Source organism: Rhea pennata, chromosome 17 (genome assembly GCF_028389875.1).
Source record: "Rhea pennata isolate bPtePen1 chromosome 17, bPtePen1.pri, whole genome shotgun sequence".
NCBI classification, from domain to species: Eukaryota; Metazoa; Chordata; class Aves; order Rheiformes; family Rheidae; genus Rhea; species Rhea pennata.
Genome location: NC_084679.1, coordinates 4,809,132 through 4,827,519, shown reverse-complemented (window position 1 = coordinate 4,827,519; position 18,388 = coordinate 4,809,132). Strand labels below are relative to the sequence as shown.

Genomic DNA, 18,388 nt, shown 5'->3' with positions numbered 1-18,388 from the left:
ACATGAAGAGCAGGCAAACCAAGGAAACCCATGAAGAAACAGTTTTGCTGAGGCATCCATGTTTTTCATCTCCCTACTGTTTATCATACATCACTGAACAAAACACCTACTCTCCTCTTGCTAATACATCTTCACAAGTACTTAACCAAACTGTCAAGTTGAAGGGACAGCTTCAAAATAGCTGTAAAACTTCAAAACACACTACCTTCTTCCTTATCCATAAAGGTAAGAGTTGTGTCCCAAAGAGATATTATGTCACATGCTGGTCTGCTATGATCCCCTATTGATAATGCATAAAGCAGTGTGTTTACAGGCAGCACGGGAAGTGTATGTGGGGAAAGCCTCCAGTTATTGCCATCACAGTCAAGACCATACACACTATAGGCCTAACAAAGTGACTTTGCCATATGGTTAAGGTTTTCAGGCAGCTTTTCTAAAAAAAAAAAATGCTCAGCCTCACTTTCAGACCAACAAGTTGAATGTCTTTACCTTAGCTCATCTCACCCCAGCCTCAGGTTTAGGCTTAGATTTTCCAGAGAAACACACTGAAGAGCTGCAACCCCACTGCCACTGGAAAGGGGCCTCCGAGGGAAGAAGAATCCTGACAGAACAGCAGACCTGTAACAACCTCTAAGTTCCTTCTCTCTGCTGGTGGCAACTCTAACCCTAACCCTGTGTGAGGTGAGTTAAGGGAAGAACACACATGGTTGTTTGGTTAGATGTTGTTGTTGATGGAGGAGTGGTTTGGTCGAGCTTTCCTTCTATTAGTGGCCCCTTTGCCTTTGTCCAGGCCATGCTCTGCTGTGTCTCTCCCCCAGCTGCAACCATGACACTAAACATAGCCCAATGTTGGCTCAGCTAAGGGAAGGACAGGCATAGCTCTCACCCTCGGAAAAGGCTGTCACAGGACAACCGTGTTGAGCTTCTATGTAAGGAATATGCTGCCAAGGCAGTCCTGCAACAGCCTTTTCCAAAGGTGAGAGCTATGCCTGTCCTTCCCTCAGCTGAGCCAACAACTCTGGGCTATGCTTACTGTTATGGTTGCAGCTTAGGGAGAGACAGGCCATAGAGGGGGGTGGACAACAGCAAAGGAGCCTCTAACAGAAGGAAAGCCCTACCGAAACACTATTATTGCAACAACCTGTTCCAGCCAAACACGCAGACCTCTCCCTCCTTCCGTTAACTCACCTCACACTACAGTTAGGGGTAGGGTTGGGGCTGGCGTTTGCAGAGAGAAAGAGCTTAGAGCTACGGCTGCACTGCCACTGGAAAGGGGTCTCCAAGAGAAGGAGAATCCTGCCAGAACAGTAGACCGGCCACTACCTTTCTCAGCCAGACACCAATGCACGTCCCTTCCCTTGGCCAGCCCCACACTACGTTCAGGCTTAGGGTTTAAAGAGAGACATCACAGAACTGCATCTGCACTGCCACTGGGAACACAGCTTCAAGCGAAGGAAAACCCTGCCAGAAATGCTGTGCTGGGAAACAGTAACAATGTTTCCTGTAGGCATTGATTGATGTTCAATAGTAGTCATGCAATTTTTATTTGCACAAGTTGGCACACTTTCTGCAGTACTTTCTGCCTGTCTCCAGGCAAATTGAAGTATCAGAACTCTGCTTTTCATAGAGGTCTGTACCAATGGTAGATTTGAAGTTCAAATGGTACAGCTGAGTGATGTCATCATAACTTGAATTTAACGAGTCTCCTAGAACAACTTTCTTTTAGAATACAAACAGCAAATGGAAAGCATGTTAGCATAGGTTAACTTGACTTCAACTTTGTGTCTTCAGTCACAACAAGACACTGCCTAGAACAAAGTTTCTGTACAAAGCAATAGCGATACCTGAAGACTTAGCTAACCTCCTAAATTCCTTTCTTAAAGAATGATAGCTGAAGGTGAATATGCTCTGAAATGACAACCCTCAGGAGTGAAGCAGAAATACTGCAGATGAAGTGCGCAAACATTGTCATAGTTCCTTTGCTATCCAAGAGTATCCAAAAAGCAGTTTCAAGTACCCTTTCAGTTCTTTGGCTTTTCTAATACAAATACCAGTTGTGACAATTCTACTAGTGCCTTTGTGACAGACATTTGCCCCCAAGTAATTGCTGAAGTCTCTGAAGGGTCTCCATAGCAATCTCCAAACCAAATTTTATATCCTTTAATCTGTATTTGCTTTCCACCACTCACCTAGAAAACAAAAGTTTTATTTCAAGTTACTGAAAATCTCTCAGCAACCTACTCTTCTTTAAGAATTACATTATGAAATAGATAATGTTAAAGAGAAAATGTAACCCAGGATAAATAAGACAGAATAGCTCCAGGAGAAAAGACATACCCCTGCTGAATGGACCATGCATTTTGGTGCCCCTGTTGTTCCTGATGAATACATGATAAAGAGAGGATGACTAAAAGGCAGCTGTTCAAACTCCAGCTGAGGGGCCTGGTCTCCTTTCCCAGTAGCAAGGAAGTCTTCTAAAAAGACACTGCATAAGAGAGGAGGGAAAAAAAACATTTCAATTTTTGAAAGCATTACCTCACCCCATATACAAGATGGCCTCCAGTTCTAATAGCTCTTACAATAACCTACACAACTGGACTATGTATATTAGTTTCACTTCTAGTCTATTTCTGCTCATTTGAATCATTAAATTGTTTTGTTTCCTGTTTGTATTTGACAATAAAACACTAGTATAACACTAATATGTAAAACAGCAAAATCAAGCCTATAAATCTGGACCTTAACAGCTTAACTAGAGGTAGGTTGTCAGTGGAGGCTTGGCTTTTGGAAAGGAGCTACACAATAGACAGGGCTTATTCACAGATGGCTTATGCATCTTGCTTATAAATCAGGGCACAAATGAGGAGAAAAACTGATCCCACAAGGTCTGTTAGTCAAGGTACAGTGCCATACAAACACAGATACTGAACTTGCAAAACAAACTTGGAGCCAGAAGACCCATGCTGTCTAGGCAGAGCGCCAGTGTGGATGCCTCTGCACTCTGCTCCCAGAAACAGAACAGTAGCAAGGGATACAAAACCTCTAGAATCTGTTTCACACCCAAGCAAATCAGATCCAGAGGAACTTACAAGCTCAAGCTCAGCATCAGCTGAATCTTGCTTGGAGCAAGCCAGGTATGTGCTGTGTGCCCAGTTCCTCAAGGCCTTTTTAACTTGCACACAGCAGTGGACCCAAACTGATTTTCTGTCCTTGCAAACATTATACCAAAACATGCAAGCTCTGATAGCATATAGGAATGCAAATAGAGATACTAGAGCAGGCTTTAAATGGAGCTCAGACACAGCAGCAATATCAACTCTGATAACTTTGTCTACTGCAGAGAACATCCTAGTCTCCTCCATGCTCACCCATTACTAGATGGAAAAAATTGCCTGTACATGAGGAATTTTGGAATATAGGATCATGTCCTATAGGACAGCTTCCCCTGCTGTATTACAGGCACAGCAGTTGCAGAACTGGTAGGGCAAAAGCTTTCCCTGCACTACAACCAGAAGAATGTTCCAACAGACTCAGGGGATAGCTAAGCTGTCCCTAGGTACATCCCTTGGTACAGCCAAAAATGACGGTGGTGTTTATAACAACAAAAAAAAACCACACACAACACTTTACCTGTAGTATCCAGTAGTCACACATGAAAAATAGTGGCAAGTAAAATACAGGCTTTTTAGTGAAACTAGCTTGTTTTACAGAATAAAGTTATATTAAGAAGATAGTGCTATTTACAGGATGCTCTTATTTTACATAAGTTTTTCTCATAAAGTTAAACACATGCAACAGACAATGCAAATATACTCCAGAGAAAGAAAAGGAAATGGAAGCTATTAATCAGGTGCTGTCAAGCTGAAACTAACAGGTAAATTCATTTAAAATAAATAGTAATATTTAATATTTTTCTGTGTAGAAATGTCTTGCTATGTCAAAGCTAACAACCTTGGAGGGCAGGGGACATAAGTAAGAGTATTGTACTCAATTAAGTTGTTCACTCCAGAAACATCATACATGTTGGCAGTACTCTTGTAAGAAAAGAGCGCAAAGGAATGAGTACACCATAAGACAGAACACAATGTGGGTATCTTAAACCTAGTGGATACCACAGTCAGTAAATCCACACGATGCTGAAAACCACAGCACACCTTGTGCAAATGCAGCCTAGTCAGTGGTACAGCACTGTGCCCAAATTACTGCAACATTGAGGAAGCAAGGAATCTGCCTATATCCCAACCACAGTATGTAGCAATCCCATAATCAGTTAAAGGAAAACAAAACTTCACATTCCTCTCCTAGTTCCACTGTACATACAGCTTTGTTGTAAAGAATATTTAATAAAGTTTTAGTTTTATTATTAAACCAAGTATTCTCTCTAGAACAGATGCTCTTCCACCTGCATTTGTACCAACAGCTGCTCCACTCTCACCAATGAAAGAGGCTAGAAGTGCCTCTTTCCTGGAAAAACATAGTACAGCTCTTTTCTATCCAGATACCACTAGAAAGCATTCTCCTGATCAGAGCAGCTGGAGGCGGCACAGGAAAAGCTAGCAGTTGTTGCCCAGCCGCCCTTTGCTGCATGAGAACACACTTCAGTTCAAGCCTGGTCACCCCATGTATGGTGACCATGATCAAGTTAACTGCTATGTTCTCCAACATTATTAAAGAGGGTAGAACCATCAGAGTAACAGATGGAAAGGTGGGAAAACTAAACTCTGGACTGAGTTTTTCTGGACTTTGTCATCCCCTGACAAATTCTGTCCCTCCCCAACTTGAAGGGGAGAGAAAGGATCATTTCAGACACAACCCTGTTGAAAATCATTCCAACACTGCAAAGTTTTTTCATTATTCAATATAAAGCTGGACTCGCATCAAGAGATTTGGCTAACTTCTGGCTTTCACAAGTTCAAGAGGTCAGAAAGGTTCAATAAATCTCATCCCTAGCTGGGACAGTAGCAGCTCAAAAGCTCATTTTATCCAGTTACCTGTTTGGAATCCTAGAAATATCTATGGTTTCTCTTGATGAAACATAAGGAATCACCACCACTTTTTTCAGATCCGGAAGCCCTGGAAGAAAGAAAATGTTACTTCCATTTATATAAGCCAAGTCTTTTCTACCTGATTGGATTGTACAGTGTAATATATAATAATGGAAATATTAAGTGTTAAGAAACACCAAAAGACTAAGTTTTTACCTAAATAAGATTCCTTCATTATTGCCAACCTTAAAAAAAAAAAAAGCATAAAATCAAAAAGCTCTAATTCTGTGCTATTCCTTTAGCAGCTTTCAGTAGCACTTAGTATCAGCTTGAAAAGCAAAAGTATCACTATTCTCCACTCCCTCACTTATGCTACCTGCTGATTTATACTGGTATAGGCACTAATATATTTAAACTAAGCTAGCAAGAGACTTATAATTAAGCAAGCAAAAGACTAGTTTTTACTCAAATCAGTTCTGCCATTCTAAGTGAGATCTCTATCCATAAGGATACTGTAAAGGATCAAGGACAGGGACAAGCAGTCAGAGGTGGAACTTCTCTCAGTGACAGTACAGGCTTTGAGCACTCATAGAACCACAGCACAGCTGAGATTAGATGGCATGCAGTGAAATACCTTTTACCACACTGAGCAGTTTTTCCAAGTGGTTATGTTCTTTGCCATTGTATACAACAGCTTCAACAGAGAAGATGAGCTTAGGCTGAATTTGGGAAAACCTGTCCAAGACACCCTAGGGACAAAACAAGGAAAAACTTAAAAAATGAATTGCTAAACCAGGAAAACCTACTGGTTGATAAATGCAAATCTTGTTTGAAGCAAGGAATAACGATAGAAATTGGCAGAGTTGTTGAAATTGCCTACTTGTCTTTCACCCACCCAAGATCTTCAAGGCACACCGGGTTTGCAACATCCTATCTATTTCATGACCATCAATAACAAAGGAAAAATCATTACAGATCACAGAACACCATTCACTGAAAGACCAAGTTTACAATGGAATCTAAGCACTTAAAAAATCATCTTGAGAATGAAATTTATAAATTAGTCTAAAGAGAATAAGCACCTGTAATGTGAGTAGGAGTTAAGCACTTACTTGAAGGCCCACTTATTTGAAGTGAAAGACACTTTAGACTACTGGAGGAGGCATTTATATATGGCAAGGTGGCACTTCACATGAACTCATAGCTTTGTTCTGCTAAGATTAGCAAGGGAAACTGTTCCACTAGTCTTGTATCAGCATGCCTAGATATTGCAAACATACACATACACCACTAACAAGATAGCCATAGTTCCTTTAGCACCCTTGAGGCAGGACATGCTCAAGTGCTAAATTTTCAGGTCTCTTCTCCAGTTAAGACTGCTTTCAGGAATTTACCACAGCTATTACCACATTTTAGAGATTTGTCATTTCTTTTATTTTTCCATATACACTGCATGCCACAGCCTTCCAGAAATTGATTTCTTTGTATTGAACAAGGAAAAAGCAAGTCCTTTTAATAAAAGCTTTCAGGACAGAGTTCTGCTCATCCCTCTCTAGTTGCATTACCTGAAACATTAGGAACCACAGGATTACTCAATATTGTAAAGCTGTCAGCTGTTTAAGAACAGTCTTCTAAATCACATTGCAGAAGTAGACGACTTCAGTCACATGCTTGTTCTTCCCAAAACCCCATATCCTTACCTGTATCTTGGTTTATCTTCTACTTTATAGCGAAAACAAGAGTCTAATTATAGTCAAATTAACAAAACAATGCCCCAAAAGTCACAATCAACTATTAAATATCATCTTCCCATGTTGGGCTAATCAGGGTTGCCAGAGAGCCTACTTTAAAAGTACGGAGCACGAAGTTGAATTTCAAATTGCTCTAAATTTGTTATCATACCCATTTCTTTGTATCCTTTTTGAAAACTGACCACAGAGCATAGATCCATGCTGAACATGGAACATACTCCTTGCCCTTATCCATGCTGCCTGGTGTTCAAAAATGAAGATCAAGGAGATGACTAAAGGTATCCTAACAGAAGAGAACTACGAATTGGAAACTGAGACAACTATAGTTCTCAGGGTCTTATTAACCCTGTTAACACACCCAGCTGTATTCATTAGCACTGGCAGGATCAAATCCCACAGGGCAGCTTGGTGTGATACAAAGGGAATACAAACAGATGGAACATGTAATTGCTACGCTGGAACTTTAATCCAACCAGATGGCTCAGCAAGGAATTGCTTTCATTAAAAGCTCAGGTATACCAGATATGGCTTATTCTATCTGATGAGCCTCAAATCCTGTACTGAAAATAGCGCAGGAATGGAGCTGCACTAACTTTACTAGGTCTTACCAAGTTTGGCACATAGTTCTAACAGAATTTCTTCTTAAACTTACATGCCCAACAGTCACTTATGCAAGGCTGAAAAGAACGACTTTACTACACGCATATACCTACACAGACAAGGATAACCAGAGAAATTAAGCAAAAGCTGCCAAGGGTGGCATTCTGCATGGGAGGGAATTCACTGGTTCTCTGACAACAGGTTTCCTGAGTGCTTGCAAAGCCTTCAAAGGTATGGTATTCACAGCCTGCAACACGTAGGCAGTTCTGAAAAGTAACTGTACAAACATCTATATACAATTAGCTTTGAAATTAAATGTTGAAAACAATACATTTTTTCCAAAGCTTGAATATGAGGTATTCATTTGTTAACAGTAGAAACAAAAGTGAACAAAAGAAGGAAATCTGCTCTGTAGGATGAAAGCCAATACTCTGGAGGACCTCTGCTGATCTCCCTCAAGATTTTAGGTTTTGAATTCATGCCAACAAATAAGCTAACCAAAGAAGAATAAGTGATATTGATAGCACTGCTGCTCCAAGGCTAAAGCTTCATTAAAAAAACCTATCACAAAAAAAAAAATAATAATAAAGCTGGTCACTGAAAATAATAGCACATCAGCATGGACAGAAAGCATACCTGTACTCTGTAATACAAGCAAAACAATCCTCCTCCAGAGGAGAGATCAAATCACATTGCTCAGAAAATAACAGTATGGAGTATTTTCTTTGCAAGCAGAAAATATTTGTAGAACAGACTGATCATTGTATGCTGTAATGATTAAGTTTTTCAAAATGATACAATCCCAAATGCAAGCAAATGGTATGCTGCTGCCCTCTAGTGCTAATCCAGGGATAAGTCTTCTAATATTCAGCCAACTACCAGTATTAAACATCAAGATTTAGGACAAACTGCTTAAAAATGTTTTGTGTTCAGCAGTACACAGATAGTACATTCTCCAAGTATTTTCATGTAAATATTTAGATAGAAGAAAAAGATTCAACATTCCATTTTAAAGTTATTTGCATCTGCTACTGCTTGTGATATGCTAACAACTTTCCAAAAAATAAAGCAAGATATACTCCCAAAGCATCCACTGCACACTGAATATCATGACTGCTTTTACCATATTTTATTCCAAGTCTCTTTTTCCAATTTCGTATTTACTCAAAAGCTAAGCAAGCAACAGCCTTGTCAGGTCCAATGATACACATGCTTCAGGGTCAAGCTGCAAACATATGTATGACTGGCAGCTTAACACAGTTCTATAAATCATAGAACTGTTAAGGTTGGAAGGGACCTCTGGAGACCTTGTCCAACTGCCCCCTCAAACAGGGTGACCTACAGCACATTAGACAGGGTTGTATCCAGGCAGGCCTTGAATATCTCCAGAGAAAGAGACCCCCTAAATCAAAACTCAATTTACCGTAACACCAAAAAATTTTAATTATATGGAATAATTTGACCATATTCTATTTCAACTGCACATTTCTCTAAGCAATAATTTTCTTGCCCTCCTTCACATACAAAAATCTGTTCCTATATTGAAAAAAGGAGTTGATTAGGCTAGTGATACCAGTCTGAAATCCCTCATCTTGTTGAGGAATATAATACCTTTTAGAAAAAGGGTAAATAGGTGTTGCTCAGTTTACTTACACAAGAGGTAGATGAAAGGGACTACTTAGGCAAAGAAACTGGAGTGTGGGTAAGCAGCTTGGGAAAGATTGTAGAAGGGCTAAACCCCAAGAAAAACATATGACTCAGCTCTGTTACATTATTGTTCATTTGCACATGTAATAATAAAAGCTTACATGGACAGTGGATCTGCTTGAAGTTCTCCCAGAGAGCTGGTTACCTAACGATACTCGAACTACAGTGCTGAAAGTCATGACATGAAAACAAGGGTTTTCATTCAGTTTGTGGCAGTTAAACTTGGCAAAAGAGGATGAACACCAAAATCAGGGCTACGTAACACTGTTTCCTCTAACCACGGTGCTATTCCGACTCCTTTGACCACACTGTTTAAAAGGCAGGCCCTTATAACACTTAAATATCAGCATTCTAGAGGACAAACAGCTTTGATATGCTCACAGTAATCTAAAAAAAAGCAGGTATTCCTTTCTTCTGGTGCTTAGTTATATATTTTAATACTCTCATACACTTTTGAGTATTAGAACTAAAAAGATCACTGGAAGGAAAGGAGTAGGTACAAACATCATGGGCCAACACTAGAAGTTATCCCCAAGACTAAATGTCACTTCTGCAGTTAAACTAACTTTAGTACAATTGTGAAAAGTCATTATGTGTATGCTTGAGCTCAACTCATTGCCATAGGAAAAATGCCTCTCACATCAGCCACGACTATATTCTTAGACTATTTTTACTTCGCTTTTTGGGAGGCCACTAAGTAGCTTGTTGCTTCCTATGCTTATGACCTATTAGGCCACTTATCAGCAGTTATCTTGTCTATCCTTAGGCATGACTCTGCTTTCTGGTGATCCATCCATGAGAGAATAAACCAAATCCCAGTTCCACATTGCAGTGAGTAAGCTATCATATCGCAGCATATTCTTAGCTTGGCCTTGATTTGAAATTGAGGAGTAGAAAGATGAGATCTTCAGCTTGGGTATCTGGATATCTGATTTTGATTAACAGTAATTAGGCTTTCAGGTCCTTTGGCAACTTTGAATAATCTCAGGCTAAGTACTTTCCCCTGCTAGAAGAAAGCCACAAGGTGGCAGTAAGAATGAAGTGAACAAAATCCATTTGCCATTAATCCATCACTATCACATTTGTCAGAATCATAGTTTTTTTGGAAGACACAGTAACAAGGCTACTCACATTAATGCCAAAATCTGGTGATGTTGAACTCCAAATAGCACCAATACTTGCAGCAGCCAGCATTGCTTCCACAGCATGAATGCTGTTGGGTAAGTAACCTATAGCAGAAATTGAAGAGTTAGATGTAGAAGAAACCTAAAAAATGATCAGTATTTACAATGTTTACAATTTACAATAGCCAGTTCACAAGAAAAAAAGGGGGGGGAATCTAGACCAAAACATCATTTAATTAACTCTGCAAGTTTGGCACATCTACTCATGAAGTCCTCATTCAAAGTCTAATCACCACAGTGATAGAAATGATAGAAATAACTCTAAAGAGAGCAGTTACATCAGATGATATCCACAAAGTTACTCTCAATCTACAAGTGTTTATTGATGAGACTCAGGATAAGAAGAGGCAAATAGAAAAGACTAGGGGAAAGTAATTCAGAAGACTGAACAGGCTACACAGACTATGAGCATAGCACCACGCAATAGCAACAGGCCATTACTATGAAGACTAAGCATTTGGAAGGAAAGATTAGAAATGCTCAATAGTACTTAGAAAGGCAGGGATCTCAAAAGGAGTTTGTTGATCTCTAAGGTTGTCTTACACAATTAGGTCATGTCACAACAGATGTCTTTCTCACACCCCTTCAACACATTCTGTACTCAGCTATTTAACATACCCAGAGAAAAACATTTCATTGCTTGCTTGGTAGAAGTGACATAAATAGCCTGGAGAGATCAGGTGACTTTTACCTGGCTTAATTCTAATTGTAGTCAACATATACATGCTGACATACACGTCGAGTGCATCTGAAAGCAACATTCTACATACAGACATTTGGAGCAGAGAGTAGACCAGATTTTCTTCATATTTGTTTTATGCTTTAAATACATTAGAAGTTCCAAAGTAGAGGTTCAGTTTTACATAGCTAAACTTTCAGGAGGCATTTTCAAAATCTTAAATACAAACAAGCAAAACCAGTGTCTCTGCTGAAAAGGGAATATGGCAGGACCAGCAAAAGCCTGCTACATGACAGAGGATGACTGTCAATTGATCAGAATCCAACTTACCAATCAAGAACATACATCCAAAACTCACTTAAATCACAGTAAATTAGACTAAAGATCTGCATTTTCAGATAAGCCTTTTAAACCAACAGAATGATGTCTAAGTACTTAAAAGGTGGTAAATGATTGGCCTAATTGACATTTAATTAGAACTTTGTTTGAAAACAGACTTAAATAGCAATAAAAATGCTTTTCAAATGTCTTTTACAAAGCTGCTGAACTCTTACAGGTCCCAGACTTGTGTAAGTTGCAGGTACTCCACAGTTTCTACAAGGCAGCAAAAACTCACTAGTGCTTGGCTCTTCCAGACTGAAAGATACATACTGAAGTACTTTTCAGGACAGGAACTAAACCCACAGATTTTAAGTATATAATTATGTTTTAACTTTATCAAGTAACACCACAGTTTGATTTTTGCCAGTTTGTCTACACAGTTTGAAAAATTCATCCTTTTCCAAAGGCATAAATAGTTTATTTGAATAGTAGGTCTTAGACTGTTTCTTCCTCATGAGTCAATGTAAAATTGGTTTTATTAAGCTGAATTTGTTCAAGCCTGATAATTTGTAAACCGCTGTGCTTCTGGGAGTATCAAGTTCAGTATCTTTGAAAATAGTGATTTATACCTAACATTCTCTAGAAAAAAAGAACTCAGTTGTTCTGAGTTGTAAAAACCTCTTGGCAGGTTAAGATGCAAGTTGTTCACTATAGCTGCCTACAGTTTGTGATGTTCGGTTCTGATCAGTTAAGTTTGTAAGTACATACAGTACAGCAAAAGCTCATTTAAAAAAAATAAGGTAAATCTTCCTCTAGAAGAATTATTTGAAATCTACAGAGCAAAACTGCCTAAACTGTACTTGTGTGATAGAAACAGTTTAACCGATGCTAAATATTTCCACTTTGCACTTCTTACACAGGGTTATCAACAAGTTAGATAGCACTGAAGACTAGACTTCTCCAAGCTTTGGAGCAGTGTGATTACCTACCCATACTGTAAAAGCATTAGTTCTATTACATACAAGTTTTCTTCACTATTCCTATAAAAGCCCTCCAGGCAAGTATACACATCTTTACTGTTCTGAACCAAACAATTAAATCATTACTTTCATTTGGTTTCAAGGTTGAGAGTATCAGCCAAAAGGTATGAAACATGTAATGCAACTTACTCTGCTTTCCTGCACCTTTATCTGGCCGTTGAAGCCAAACAGCCTGCTGGCCAGATTTTTCACATTGTTATAATCTCAAACATCACACATGAACAGAAGTGTGGTTTTGATCCAGAAGATCCTCCAAACATAGCAAGAGAAAAAATCAGGTTACTTGTCCCTTAACAGCTGCCATATCCAAAAGTTGCAAATTGCTTCTGTTGGTCTTTCAAATTAAAAGAATTCTCAGAAAGAAAAGTGTTTTCTTACTTTCTCACATCAGGGACTCTGCAAACCAATTATAGCTAAGTAACTATCATACTTGTAAAACACTCTGCCTTTCATTATGCACCTTGAGATATCTACTGAATCCTCAGAGCATTCAGGAGCTTGGTACAGGTCGTAAATGGCTAGAACTTTGTAAATAGAAACTTGCTGACAAAGGAAAATACAACTTTCCTTTAATTGGATTCCTTTTAGGGTTCACAGAACAATGACCTATGTACAGAAGCTCTACACTACAGATGAATGGCACAGCTAATTTAATTATTCATTTTATGTTTGTTCATATATTTAACTAGAATCTCCATGTCCCTTGATATGTTATTTCAGCAAAAGATGAGAATTGGTGCATCTTAAAAGGTAAGGTCTATAAAAGATGCATCTCAGCAGAACCCTCCCCTTTCTTGAAGCTGGTCAGAAGGGAAGAAACCGCTTTTTTTTTTTTTTAAACTAGAAAAAGGAAGGATTTTCATTCTCTTTGAGGGAACTAGAAAACAACTGAATAGAGTGCTCAAAACACACAAGTTGTGAACCAGCAGCTAGGAATTCAGTTTGTAATACTAGGTCCTAGCAGCACTCCTGAGCCAGACATAAGTTTTCCATAAAGACAAATTGGGAAAAAAAAACACAAAAAAAAAAACACCCTTTTACCTATGACAAAAACTCTAGGCAGGACAAGTGATATTTTACCAATACTGTAAGGATTTTTTTTAAAAGACACTTTACAGCTCAATCTATTCTGGACAGTGTTTTCTATTTAATCACTATTTGATCTAGTACATGCTGAAATCTAAAGTGTACATGTTCATTCATTCTACAGTACTTTATCATCAGAATAGACAAAAGCCATAGCCAAAAAGCATTGGGTGTAGTCATGCTGGAAACTATAGCAAATATTCTCAGAGCCGAGAACACGTTCTCTAACACCTTCATAAAGCAGCATAAATGTGTACTCAAATAGAGGCATCCAAACATCTCTAGCACTCTGAATACAAAAAAGAAAAAAGACTCAAAGATTTAGTTTAAGCTTTGAAAGAATGCAAAAGGAAGAAAGAAAAGCAGGGAGCAGCAATCAAAATATCCTCTCAATGGCTCATGTGATTGATGCACCCTGGCTCTCAAACAGAAAGGACAGAATTTCAAAGATCAAAGTTTTAGCTCCTCTGTTTGATATCACTAATAGCATTTCATACTCTTGTAGGATTTTTAAATGGTCATCCTACCTAGCACTATTGCAGCCTCAGACCATTAGTAACAAGCTAATCTTCTTACAAAGCTAGCTTTAAAACCCACGTAAGCAATTAGGGCTAATACAGTTACTATAGATAAAATAACAGCTTTAAACAATATAGTTTGTTGATGCTTTGCTGAGAGGGTTGGGTGAACACAGAAAGATTGGCTTATATATATAGTTATATAGTTGTTATATATAGTTCATATATAATAACTGCTAACTTGTAACAGAACAAAGCCACCTACAGGGATACAATAGACACAACCTATTCCCAGATTAAAAGCACAGACTATCCCAGTTTTATTCTGTTCCCACAGCAGTCCTTGTTAGTCGCCAAACAGACGGCCAGTAGACCACAGACCACAGTACTTCACCCTTGGATTTGTGCTGCTTGGATTAGCAATTTTATCCATCTCTTCCAACTGTTCAAGCATCATTGCCAATAGTGCAAGGTATCGTTATAAGAAAAGATGTTTCACAACACACCTGCTTCAATTATGTTTATTATTAAATGCAATCTCCTCAGTGATGGAGATGAAAGACTAGGGAGAAATCAAGCTGAAAAAGTGCTGATGATGCTACTTGTCCACCTACATTAACCCACCTCCAACTTAAGTATATTATTACTGTTGTGATACAATCATAAACCATTTAACAAACCAGAGAATGTGGTAAATAATGAAAGGTTAAACTAGTCCTGTCCTGGGGATGACAGAGTAGAAATGAAATTCACAGCAAAAAACTGCTAATGGTCTTGCATAAGATTCTAACAGCTCAAGATCTTAAGCAATTTTAAGAGAAAGTTGCAATGAAGGAATCAGAGCCTGGCAGGTCGACTAGGTATTAGGTAACTAACAAAGTGGATAAAGTATCTCCCTTCTACTTAAAAGATGATTCTTCAAAAGTAGTAAAATCATGCTCTAAATTGCCACTGTAAGCCACATGAAGAATCACTTTCTTCTGCAACGGAATTTTGGAACAAATTATGTTCCAGTGACTTTTGGTAAACTCTGGGGAGCCTGACTTTTGATCTCACAAGTGGGTGTATGACTTGAGCTTTTCCACCCAGCATTTAACATTACTTCTTCTATTTCAATTTGAAATGTGGAGAACAGCCAGCAGCTTCAGCCTCCAATTGTGAAGTCACATTTCAGCCCCTCTAAAGACTGCCAGTATCATCTGGCATAGGAGAGAAACAAGTGAAAGACAAGCTGAGACCTTATCAAAAAAAATGTTTATATAAATAACTGGACTGCTGTTAAAAAACAAGCTATCAATTCCTTTTATATGGAAGTTCTCCCTAGATACCTGCTGCTGCAAAGTACAAATCTGTCAAAGCTGGGATTCCAGGATTCAGGGTCCAGGGCAACTACACAGCAGGTCAACTAATGGAGCTGATAGGGGTTCACATGACTAGCGATTACAAGCAAAAGTCTCATCAGTCAGGGTAAGAGACATGAATAGGACCTGAAAGTGCACAGTTAAAATCCTATTCTTTAGGTGGAAGTATGTACTAACATTAATGATGAATTTTCAATGGAAATTTGGAATTGTTAATATTTATAAGCACTTTTTAAAAATGTATAAGTAAGGAGTATCTACAGCATGCTATTTTATGCATGTGATCCTTTTTAATATCAGCTATGCTTTTTAAAGTGATATGCAAAGAGGTGAGCCAGTTGCCAAAACAGACAAGATTCAAGAGTCAGCCAACCTGCAGTTATGCTAAGCAAAATCATTAACTGTCATTAACTAGAAGGAATTAAAAAAGTAGCACTATTAGCATAATTACTATCACTAGTGACGCCAACAAGTATTTCCGTAGTATAGTTGCTCCTTCTCTAGCTGCAGGGCACTCTGACATAGCATTAGAAATGCTTACAAAACAAAATGATGGCTCCAAATTTTTTGCCTTTTCTCCAAAACAGTATTTCTAATGCTTTTGATAAGAACAGTTCTAGAACTGTTCTTATCAGGACTGAATAGCACTTTAATCTGCACTTCAAAACACAAGAAGCTATTTTATCTACATGAGATTGTTAACTCACAATGAATGCTCCCAATTGACACAACTGCATCTGGTTCATACTTAAACATTAGTGTTCCATCTGTTTCTCTAGAGTACAATATTCTCCTCTATTTTTCTATTAAAATAGGCTTTGTGTATCAATGACTCATGCCAGAAAATAGACTCTAACCTGAGAAATAGTAAAGCAGGAAAGAATAGCAGATATCTATTCACACAAAGACACCAAAACTACAGCGGGAGTTGCTGATACCATCATGGGGCTGCAGGAACTTCAGCTTGCATATGGAACAAAACTGGGAACCATGATTCCCAATACAGCCCTCATTTGGACCTGCCATACCTCATGAATCAAAGCTCAACTAGATAGAAAATCTCCATCATTCCTGCTTCTAACAGAGTACTTATAAAAGACTTCAGTGAAGAAACAAATGAAGTGCTCTCCTTCCCCCTCCAGTGCTTGAGAGCTTGCAGGCTAATTCAGCTTCCTTCCCTCTAAAAAGGTAATTCATACAAACAGAAATATGGCAGCACAAGAGCATTTTTAAGAGTATTTTATGAAAGTATTCAATATTTGTTTCTATAACCTTGACTACTCAGTTGCATATTTCAAAGAAATTTCACCTGCTGTCCTTCAAAAAATAAAGTTACTCACCCACAACTCTGTCTCCTACTTCAACACCCATCTTCCTCATGGCTGCAGCATACAGAGCTACATCTTGCCTCAGTTCTTCAAAAGTAACCTTCAAAATTTCTTCTTTACCTTCCTCTGAGGGGAAAAAAAGATTTACAAGTACAACCAATCAGAAATTACACATTGCAACCTAAGTAGTAGAATCTAGTACAAAAAAAATCTAGAAGGAAAAGAATGAAATAATTCTAGGGATTCTAGGGAAAAAGTTCCCTTAATTATATTTTTGGCTTTTTCTCTTAGGGTGTACTAAGCTTTTCTTTTTTAATAGGAATCCAGTATTAATCAGTAGTGTTGACTTAATAGACATGAGAACTTTTAAAGGCAGGAATGTACACTCCTGAAAATGCCTGCTGATGATTGGAGAAATGTGTGTTCTCAAAAGTACATTCATAATAAATAGATTGCACTTGCTGAGGCTGCTTTCTAACATGGAAAGAACCTCATTTTCCCTTGTTGCTCAGTCTTCTCCATCTCAGGAAGAAGCAGTAAGGTGTCAAGTTTAGATTTTAAGGCAAGTCACTTGAGCAGAGAAATCAGACTCATAGTTAAGGTCTCAGTTTCAGTATATACTTTTTAAAGATCTGTCTTTGCCAAGATATCACAAGGCATATACACCATACTGGACTACATTCATTTCTGAAGAGATCTTGCAGGGAGTTTCCATTTTTGTATTGTCGGATATTATGTAAGCTCTCAGTAAGTCACTAGCAAAAGAAAACAAATCTAGATGTTATGAAATGCAAAGTCTGCCATCTTAAAGGTCCATTCCTGTACTTCCTCAGTTTGCCTCCCACAAACCACTTGGCCCATCCTATTTCCAGTAACCAGCATCTCTCATAACACACACACCAAGGACGCAGCAACAAATGCACTTCATTTGTCTTTCCAGATCAGCTACAATAAGAATAATTTCCTTGAACAGGGAACGTTATTTTTGTCTTTTGCCTTCTTAGATACACACCCAGGTAAATTTTGACCAACACAGAGCAACATAGCAGGTGATGATGAAGTAATGTAATGAGTAAATCATAGTTGCTGGAGTAGGGCCTATTTACAGATTGTGTTCCTACAGAACAACAGGAAACAAGACTGTGGAATGCTGTGCCATGGTTAAGGCCTCAGGAGAAGGGTACCTTATTACCTTATTAAAACAAAGATTCACAGTGGAAGCCAATAACCAGAAAAATGGTTTAGGAAAGTTATATATGCTTTCCTGTGCTCTTTTACATTCCTGGAGTTGCCCACAGAATCATCCCTAGTAATTTCAGGAACCTGACACAGGTTCCTAAGCACTACTCTGACCTAGCAGTGAACTTTTAAAAAACAATCCACACACCATACACTGACTTAAAAGAACTTAAGAAGATTAAACACAACAGAAGGCCAGGAAAAAAAAAAAAAAAAAAAAAAAAGCAGGTGGACCTCTATTCACTACAGAGCAGTAAGTGTATTCATTCACTCTACCCAGGCATTGATTCAACTGGGAAATAATTGTTCCTGTTGATATTGTCTGTCCCCCATGATTATGCTACACAAGCAGTGAGTCTCCAGTATACCCAATGATGTCCTAACAAGAAACTATCTAAAGAGACAAAGTAATCATACCAAACTGGATAATCCACTAAGTTGCTAATGATTCCTTCAATAATATGGACAAGTATTTGAGAAACTCCACTGTTTTTCCAGGTGATGCATTCTAATTTTTAACATTTATCTGCGGACAACAGAACTCAATCATGTCAATTCTATGTAAGTTTAGAGTCAGCTTACTGACAGG

General features: G+C 38.4%; 1 protein-coding gene across 2 annotated transcripts in view; it reads right to left on the bottom strand.

Annotated features, from left to right (window-relative positions):
* The window catches only part of AACS (acetoacetyl-CoA synthetase), a 46,593-nt gene that overhangs the window by 19,022 nt on the left and 9,183 nt on the right, over positions 1–18,388 (bottom strand). For both annotated transcript variants that reach the window (XM_062589938.1, XM_062589939.1), the window contains exons 4-8: positions 16,573–16,686; positions 10,175–10,272; positions 5,620–5,734; positions 4,992–5,073; positions 2,338–2,485 (exon numbers count right to left, since the gene is read on the bottom strand). In XM_062589938.1, coding sequence (XP_062445922.1) covers positions 2,338–2,485; positions 4,992–5,073; positions 5,620–5,734; positions 10,175–10,272; positions 16,573–16,686 — 557 coding nt within the window. The remainder of the gene's footprint in view (positions 1–2,337; positions 2,486–4,991; positions 5,074–5,619; positions 5,735–10,174; positions 10,273–16,572; positions 16,687–18,388) is intronic.